This window comes from Peromyscus californicus, unplaced genomic scaffold (assembly GCF_007827085.1).
Source record: "Peromyscus californicus insignis strain IS unplaced genomic scaffold, ASM782708v3 Scaffold_4__1_contigs__length_199733344, whole genome shotgun sequence".
NCBI lineage: Eukaryota > Metazoa > Chordata > Mammalia > Rodentia > Cricetidae > Peromyscus > Peromyscus californicus.
In genome coordinates, this window is record NW_026294562.1 from 1035192 (window position 1) to 1044201 (window position 9010).

The 9010-nt window shown below is 40.1% G+C and overlaps 1 protein-coding gene across 9 annotated transcripts in view; it reads left to right on the forward strand.

Moving 5' to 3' along the window:
• Fam204a (family with sequence similarity 204 member A) overlaps positions 1–6868 on the forward strand; it is a 132496-nt gene extending 125628 nt beyond the window's left edge. For all 9 annotated transcript variants that reach the window (XM_052712258.1, XM_052712257.1, XM_052712260.1 and 6 more), the window contains one exon: positions 429–6868. In XM_052712258.1, the coding sequence (XP_052568218.1) occupies positions 429–480 (52 nt within the window). In that variant the 3' untranslated portion in view covers positions 481–6868. The remainder of the gene's footprint in view (positions 1–428) is intronic.
• The last annotated feature ends 2142 nt before the right edge of the window (positions 6869–9010 follow it).

A 9010-nucleotide genomic window follows, 5' to 3' on the forward strand; every position in this document is an offset into this window, starting at 1 on the left:
TGTCCTGAGGTGGAAGAGATAGCTTAGCTGTCAGGAAGACTGACACACATGGTGGCTCACAACTGTGTAGTTCCAGGGGATTCAATGCCCTCTTCTGGTTTCTATGGGGACCAGGCATGCATATGGTAAACAGACATACATGCAGGCAAAACACTCAGGCATGTAAAGTAGTAATAATGTTTAAAAATTGAAAAAAAAAAAAAGTCATGATTCTGTTTACTTGGTAGGAATTTCAGGAAGTCTGCTTATTCATCGAATCTACTTATCTAATGTTTTATGTCTCAGTGGAATAGTTATGAGGTTGTACATCTGGCAGCATTTCCTCAGCCTATGGTATTTGAGACACTTTGGTCACTTACTACACATGTTATTTTAGTAGAGTATTTTATTTTAGAAATAAATTGAGATTTTTATGTTCTTCATTTTAGGTTTGAAGCAAAGAAGAGATGGGAAACTAAAAGCAACATGGGATATATGTAGCCTTGCAGAGTTCTTCAGGACATTTGTTGATAGGCTGGCATGCTTCATTTATCAAAAAGATTTTTCTGCTTAGGTTAAAAATGTCAGAAAATTGATAAGGGTAGAAAAAGATAAGCCTAAAACTTGGGAGCTGATTATAAACTCTTTGTGGTCTTTTTTCTAAGAAGTTTGTGAAGGAAATGAACATTTTTATATTTGTGTAAGAAATTTTAAGCATATATACAAGAAAAAAGGATAAGGTTTTATTTATTTGTATAAGCCTACAGTTTAAAATCAATTTTGTGTTTCATCTGTCTGGTCTAGTATAGCCTGTGAGGTCCTTGTACTTCCTTATCTGTTGTTAGCATGACTGCAACTGTTTCTAGAATTGAGTTTTTCAGAATGGCTTTTGTTTATAGTGGATTAGTCATAAATAGAAAAATTCTCAATTGTTACTGACTTTACAAATGACTTTAATTACTTTAATGCTATAAGAATAATTATTGATTCTTTTTGGTGGCAGTAGAATTAATATTTTGTAGTCACATAGTAAAAGCAATTGATTAATTTTTGTGTAATGTCAGTGGAAATAATTATAGTAAAAAGTGGACATAGTGTATCTGGAGAATGATTTAAATTCAGCTTTGCCTAGAAAATGTCTTTCTAAATATCTCTCAACCATGTAATTCTTTAAATTACGATTGTTCTTTGAAAAGGAAATGGTCTGATTGTGTTAGACAAATAGTTGTAACTCAGAATATCATAACTTTGGATCGTCCAACAGCTCATTTGTTTTTACCTCTTCTCCCGCTGCTCCTTAACAGAGGGAATGAATTAATGAGGCTAAAGAGAGAACTAGTACCTGGGAAGTCATTGTCCTTACAGTCCTAATGGGAGGAGGCTTTGAAAAGGCATTTGATAACTGGCAAGACTAAGTGTGGACACTGCGAAAAATTAGATTATAATTACATTATTTTTATACTTAAAGCAGTAACAATTTCATTAACTTATGGTGATACGTAAATTTTCTTTATATAAAGAATAAGTGAATAATTTGTTGCTCTTTAAGAGTCCAAATGTCGCCGGGTGGTCATGGTGCACAGAGGCAGGTGGAACTCTGTGAGATCAGGACAGGCTGGTCTACAGAGTGAATTCCAGGACAGCCAAGGCTACACAAAGAAACCCTGTCTAAAAAAAAAAAGTCTAAATGTCAAATCTTATTTCCATTTAATTGAGAAAAAACAGTGTACAAAAAGCAAGATCTAGGAGATTGGATATCCAACCCACTTGTCTTCATACCTTTAAAAGGTATCCATTTATAAATGTTCCTGAGTACTGTTTACTTATAGTAACCTACTTCACACTCTTAGTGAGTGAATGTATGCTTAACAGTATAGGAATATTTTTTCCACCCACTACACATAAGATGTAGTATCTTTGAGAAAGTTCTTAGTATGGATAGTTTCGTATATAAGGTCTCAGAACATGCATTCTCCTTGGGCCTCCACGCTACTTTTCTGTTTTCTTGTATTCACCTAGGTCTCGTAACTTTTGTTGGCATATAGGGTCAGGTTGTGGAGCCTCTGGCTCAGTCTAATCAGCAAAGCCCTCCTCACCCACACCAGTGTGGCAGTTTACCTCTTGGTGCCCATTCTGGTTTGTGTTTGTTTTTTAAGAAATATTTCCATTTTATATGATGGGTGTTTTGCCTGCATGTATGTCTCTTGTACTGTGTGCATGCCTGATACCTATGGAGGCCAAAAAAGAGGTGTCATATCCCCTGGAACTGGAGTTATAGTTAGTTGTGAGATACCATGTGGGTGCCCGGATTCTCTGGAAGAGCAGCAGTGCTCTTAACCAGTGGAGCTTAACTGAGTGGAGAACAGTCAGGAGGGAGGGTGGTCAGAGAAGAGGACTCAGTTGGCAAGAAAGGTTACATCTCCCTACTCCCTCCTCTTGTGGACATGGATTGCAGGAAGTTTTAAAATATATTTCTGTGGCCAGAAAGTAGGAAGGAAGGATTGGGTGAGAAAGCGGCACAGTGCTTTTGCTTGTATCTGCTGGTCTCTTATTTGTTATTAGTTTTATTTGGGATGAGCTTTAATTTAACTTAGATATTTTATTCATTAGAACAGTAAAATGGTAACATTATTCTTAGAGTGTCAGTGTTGCCCAAGGGGTATAGTCATGGCCACATTGAAATAAGGGTTCTTTGTGGATCAGTAATAACTATGGTTCCTGAAGCTTCAACTTGTTCATTTACTACCTCCAGAATGCTTGAATCAGATTAGTAATGTGATTGTCAGTTACTGTTGAGTGAGATTAATATGTTTTAGGCCATTGGTATGGCATTAATGTAACATGATTTATTGTCTAAGTACTTGAGGCCAGAACAGCTTACTGAAGAACAGTAATTTTGAGCTTTTACTGCACTGATTTTGAGAAGTAAAGTTGGTAGTGCATTCTTGTTTAGGAGCCCTCAGGATGTTTCTGATTTCAGCAGAACATTCTATTTCTTTCACCAAAAGGGGAGTTTGAATATGTAATCTCAAGCTTGCTATAATTAGTTCTGATGACAGTTAAATACCTCGGCCAAGACTGTAAATCAGCAGCTAAACTCTGATTTTTGCAACTGATCATAAATTTCAAGCACTGTGTTTTGGGGCAGGCAGATAAAGGAGGGGCAGGCATCGAACAGAAATAAAATGTCATTGGAACTTTTGGTGACAGCTGTAAACCCCATACTTAAAATCTGATACCGCTTACACCTTTTGTCTAAACTATCTTTGAAGTTCTGTAGTAACTAGATTATTAACAACCAGTGAGAAAGTTGAATCCTTGTTTGTGTGTGTGTGTGGTGTGTGCTGGTGCACACCTGGGTGTTCTTTAGCACTTTGTACCTCGTTGAAGATGGGGCCTCATTGAAGCTAGAGTGAGAGGAGCCTATCAAGCTTTGTTCTTATCTCTGCACCCCAGCACTGGGGTGATAGACCTGCACAAGGCCATGCCCTGCTTTTTACAGGAGTTATAGGGGTCCAAGCTTGGGTCCTCCTGCTGTGTAAGTACTGCTACCCACTGAGTCATCTCCCCAGCCTGAGAAATTAAAATTCTTAAAATATGAATGTATTACTTTCAGAATGTCTGCATTCACTTTGTTAGGAAAAGATTAAAAGATTAATGCTATGGATTTGGAAATATATGTTTTAATAACTAAACATATTATACAAGGCTGATTTTTCAAATAGATGGCAAGTGCTTTTTTTTTTTAAGCAATAATAAGGTTTAGGAAAATAAATTGATGTTATGTCCAGTCCCATTTTGGAATGTGGTCATCAAATTCAGAACCAACTGATACAATTCAAGTTTTTTTGTGTGTTGGCAGAAGTTGCCTTTATTTTTAGTCTCTGGCAGGGGTAAAAACACTTTGCATGTCAACTTAATATTTTTTAAAGCCAACTGTTTATTCATTGGCTTAAAATTTATACTCTACTAGAGTCTTAGCTCTGACTTTGATAAAATAAATAGTAATATTTAGAGAAAATGTACACATGAACACCTTTTTCCAAAAGCAAATGTAGATTGGTGTTTGTGGCATCAGTGCCTTCTAACCTAGTAACAGACCTGAAAGTACTCTGTAAACTTGGGGGCTTTATAAACACAGGGCAGCACATTTTATGTGCTTTTCCCCACTGACTCATGTATGTGTGTGTGTGTGTGTGTGTATTCAGTTCAGCTAGTCAGCTTGACTGAGAACTTGTCTCTACTTCCTGAGTGCTGGAATTACAGAAGGCTACCATGGCTGCCCAACTTTTACATACATTCTCAGGATCCGAACTCCAGTCTTCTAACTTGCAGCACTGAGCCATCTCCTCAGGTCACTTGATATAATTTTATTATGGATTAATCAGAACACGTTTTTAGTTTTCAAACATAAATTAACTTTATGCTAGCAAGCTCAGTGTGGCTCCTAAGTTTCAGTGACGTGTTGAGGCATTTTATTAATGTGTATGTGTACCTTTTTTCGTGGTTTGAATACTTTTGTTCTTTGACAGTTTCATGTGTATATACAGCATATCTTGATCATATCCACCTTAACTCTCCCCTCCCATTCTCCTCACCTTCATGTACTTAAAGATGATGATGATGATAACCTACTAATTAGTGCTGCCTACATACATATGGGTGTGATTCCTTCCACCAGAGCATGGGTAACCTACAAGTGATCACTACCCCAAAGAAATGTCCTCATCAGTCACCTGCCAATAGCTCTTAGCTAGGGGTGGGGCCTCATGAATTCCTTCCCATCTATGTTGGAATGTGGACTTTCTTGATCTTGTGCAGGCCTCGTGGGTTCATTTGTGCACTGTTCTTTAAGTCTAGAAGATAGCATGTTATAGCACTCTTCTCCATCCCCTGGCTTTTTCTTTGTTTCACCTCCCTTTTCTATAATGTTCAGTGAGCCTTGAGCATATATGTTCTTGACCTTATAAGATACTAAAGTAAACATTTGCCACCTTGGAGATTGAGTACTCCATAGGTTTTGATAAATATGCAGAGCTGCGTTCTTTAGTCTGTATTTTTAATTTCTTCTCTATACTGCCCACCTTGAAAGAAAAAATTCCTTACATGCATGTTAGTGTTGTGGCTGTAATCAGCAGACTGACTGGGGAAGGGATCCTTGACCTCAGTGAAGAACAAGACAGTGTGGCAGGTTGTGATGGCCATAAAGAAACGTAGGCATCACTGCTCTTTCCTTGGGGTTGGAATGAAGTATGTTGCCTCTTTGCCATCTCTCCCTTCTGCTCACTGGTTAATGTTCTGCAGGTGAGTGTTACTGTTGCCAGGGTGTCTTCAACCGCAACAGTGCCCTGAGTAGCTTCTTGCCTGCTGGCTTTGGCAAATCTCATCTCTGGAATCCAGCTACTGGCTCTGGTGGGACAGTTTATGAAATGCCACACAGTACTTTATGTTTTCAGATCTGTCTATAAAATTAAGAATTAACTGAGACGTAATTACATTTTATTGATATTAGTAATTCCTTTTTAAATTCAAGAAAAAGTAATAAATTTTTCAAGTGAGATGGTATTTTCAAGCATTGGGTGTTTAGTGCATGTCTTTAACATTCAGATGAGACTTCTTGGAGGAATAATATTCAGGAATGAAAGGTAAAGTCAGGGGCAGTGCCTCCACCCACTCCAAAATGCTCTTGTGGAAGGTTTCTCCCATGTCTGGTACCACCTGAGCAGTTGCTGCCTGCCACCTCCTGAGTTTGTGGGCCACCTCTTTGTTAAATTGCTTTGAGGGGCTTACTCAGTTCCAGGTATGGAATGAGGTAATCCTTTCCCACCTCTCATTCCTGAAGGGTGTGTTTGTCCAGTTATTACTTGTTCATTGAACCTGGAGCTTTAGAAACCAACTGCAGTACAAGCTGTAATTATTGATGTCTGTTTCATTTTCATCTGTAAGCTCTGGCATTTGATCAAGAAGTTAATATATCACTTTATCTCCAGGCTAAATGTCTCAGCTCTCGAGGTTTTATTATTTGACGGATAGCATACAATTATGACTGCCCAGAAAAAAAATTTTATTTATTTGTGAGGTGGATGATACTAGAAGTAATTATGAATGTCATGGGGAGTGGTGAAACAATGAAGCTTTGAGTTCCTTTGAATTCCTACCCTGGTAATATCTGACAAGCATTTCTTGAACACCTCCTCTCTTTTAGCTCTGAACATGGAAAGATGAGTAAATGCAACCTAGTAGAAAATACTGTAGACTAACTCTTAGACAACTTAGCATTTACATAGTTATTAGTGACTTGGCGGCTTTGCTGAACACAGAGAAATAATCCATATGTGGTAACTTAAGTAACCCAGGCCTGCATATTGCAGTGTCTGGTTATCTATCACATATCCCCATCCCTAGCTGGGCAACTGGCTGTAGTAGTTGTCCATCTTAATGACTGATAGATTCTCTGGTGTTCCTGGAGAATAGCTGTGTTGGTGTCCTCGCTTTCTCAGTTTCCTGTGCTCTAAGCATTGGTGGTATGTGACTGAGGAAGGAATGTACTTCTTTGTACATTCTGTCATCATTTTAAGCTGGGAGTTTTTCCTCGATGGTGTCAGCATGTTCCCTACATTAGAAAGGTTGTCTTAGTGCCTGTCCATGTTAGGTATTGTCATGATTTTGTGTATCCAAAATATAGTAACTCAGGCACAGTAGGAATTGGTTTCTTATTCACTTGAGGGACAAAGGCTGCAACCAGAAGCCTCCGCTCCATGCAATCCGTGAAAATCCAGTCTGCCAGCAACTTTCCACCTTTGCATAGGAAACCTGAGTGTCATCTCTTTAATCTTCCAGAAGTTCAGACTTGGCTTGGAAATAAATCTGGCTAATCCTGCTCACTCTATCCTGGCTACGACTTTATTACTGTACCACACTTAATAGCAAGGGAGCTGGAAAATACGGACTGCTGTTTGCAGGAAGGAGAGGAAATAACTTTAGGTAGCTAACCATCTGCTGCATTACCTTAATCTCACATGACCATGCTGTGGTGAGGGTAAGCTTTGCTGATACTGTGAAACAGACTGCTCCTTATGGTTTGATAGAGTCATTTTCACTTGGACATGTTGACAAAACTGTGTCAAAATAGCCACTTGGAACAATGTAGAGTGTGGTGGCGGAGTACAGCAAGTGCTGAAGGGACATCACTATGCTCAGTGAGTGAGGCAGAGGCAGTGTGAGGGCCAAGTTGTGAAGGACTGTTGAGACTGTACCAGGCAGACATTTGAAGAAGCGTCCCGGGCAGGAGCAAGAGACACTTGAGAAGCAACAAGAGGCTTTGCACAGAGGAGAGTTAGCAAGGCCATGAAGCTGCAGTGTTGGCCTGAACCAGCTCCCTGCTGTTTGGATGCATACCTGGTTGGAATGGGGTTTTTCTAGGCATCCTCATATGTGGCAGGAAGGTAGCAGGATGGCACGCTTCTGGTTCTAAGTAATATCAAAGGAATGTCAGTCATAATTTAGACTTGCTACATCAAGGTTCTATGGAGTGCGCTAGAAATGTCAAGGGGACAGCTACAGAGATGTGGGCGTCAGAAAAGAAGGTTGCTGCAAAAGACAGGTCACAGTGAAGTTTCCAAAAGGTGGCATACCATCAATAGATGCTGCTGAGCTGTTCAGCAAGAGGACAGTGAAAAGGTGGCTGTTGTTTGCATTCAGATGGCATGTAGTCATGGTCACAAGAAACCTTAAGCTGGGGTGGAAGTGCACGGTGCCTTGGGTGGGTTTCCTCAAAGTGGTACCACAAGTCTCTTCTGAAAATGATGTATGCAGACAGGTATGTACTTGAAAAGTCTGAGCTGACAAGATTGAAGTGGCTGAACAGATCAATGCTAGTGCCCACAGGCAGAACCCCACATGAATCCTACATTTGTAACTTCACACTGGAGTCATATGGTCAGTGCCTTGGGAGAGGCAGCTTCTGGTTTAGAGGTCTTCCTCAGTGAAGGACATCTCTAGAATAGGGGCTGGTGAACTTGGCAAGCAGGACAGCATTGAGGAGTAGACATCCTGAGGTAGCTATCTGGTGTGTACTGAAGATAGCCACCCTGAAGAGGAGAATGCTCATGTGTGCAGCAAGCACCCGGACAAGCCATCCTGGATGTGGATAGTGGGACAGCATCTGTCCACAGGAGATCTATTTAGACAAAGCAACATGCAATGATGATCTTGAAATCAAAAGGGTTTAGATAATGCCCAGTCTACCTAGTGGCTAGGATTAAGTGAGGAATACATATACTGGCCTAGATAGAAACCTCCTGGGTCTGAAACTAAAGTGTGACTAACTCATAATACATGAAACTAATTCTCAAATCCCCTTAGTCCTCTAGATTTTGCTTGGCATTTAGCATGGTGCTCACATACTCTGACCCCAAACCAGGTAGACCCACTAAATCAAACAGTTTATTGCCATGTCTTTTTAGCTTAGAGAATCTACAAACATTGTAGAAGCAGCAGATTAGCAACCTGGAACTCTTCACTCTTTGCATACAGAGCCCTTGCACCATCCTAAGCAAACATTTGTTCTGTAGATGAGGAAGTTGGGGTGCTAGGAGGATTAAGTAAAGCTCTAAGACAATACAGCTAGCATGAAGGGGCCAGAATTAGAATCCAGGCCAGGCCTTTGGGCTGTGCCCTATTATGGTGTTCTGTGTGCCCCCTAAAAACTGGAAACTTAATCCCTAACTGTGGTATTTAGAGGAGAAGCATATGAGAGTTGGGCCTGTCCGGTTTCATTAGTGGCTTTTTAAGAAGAGAGACCAAGCTAGCAAATATGCTGTATCTCGCTGCGATGTAGTAGGGAGGCCCTCACCAGATTCTGAGCAAACACCACTGTCATGCTCTTGGACTTCTCAGAACAGTGTCCCAAATAACCTGCTTCATAATGTACTTGGTTATCAGCACCCACCTGTCACAGAATCACATGTTAAAATGTAAATGTCAGGGTCCCTCTTTGGGGTAGAGTAGTTTAGTTGGCAAACTCCAGGCC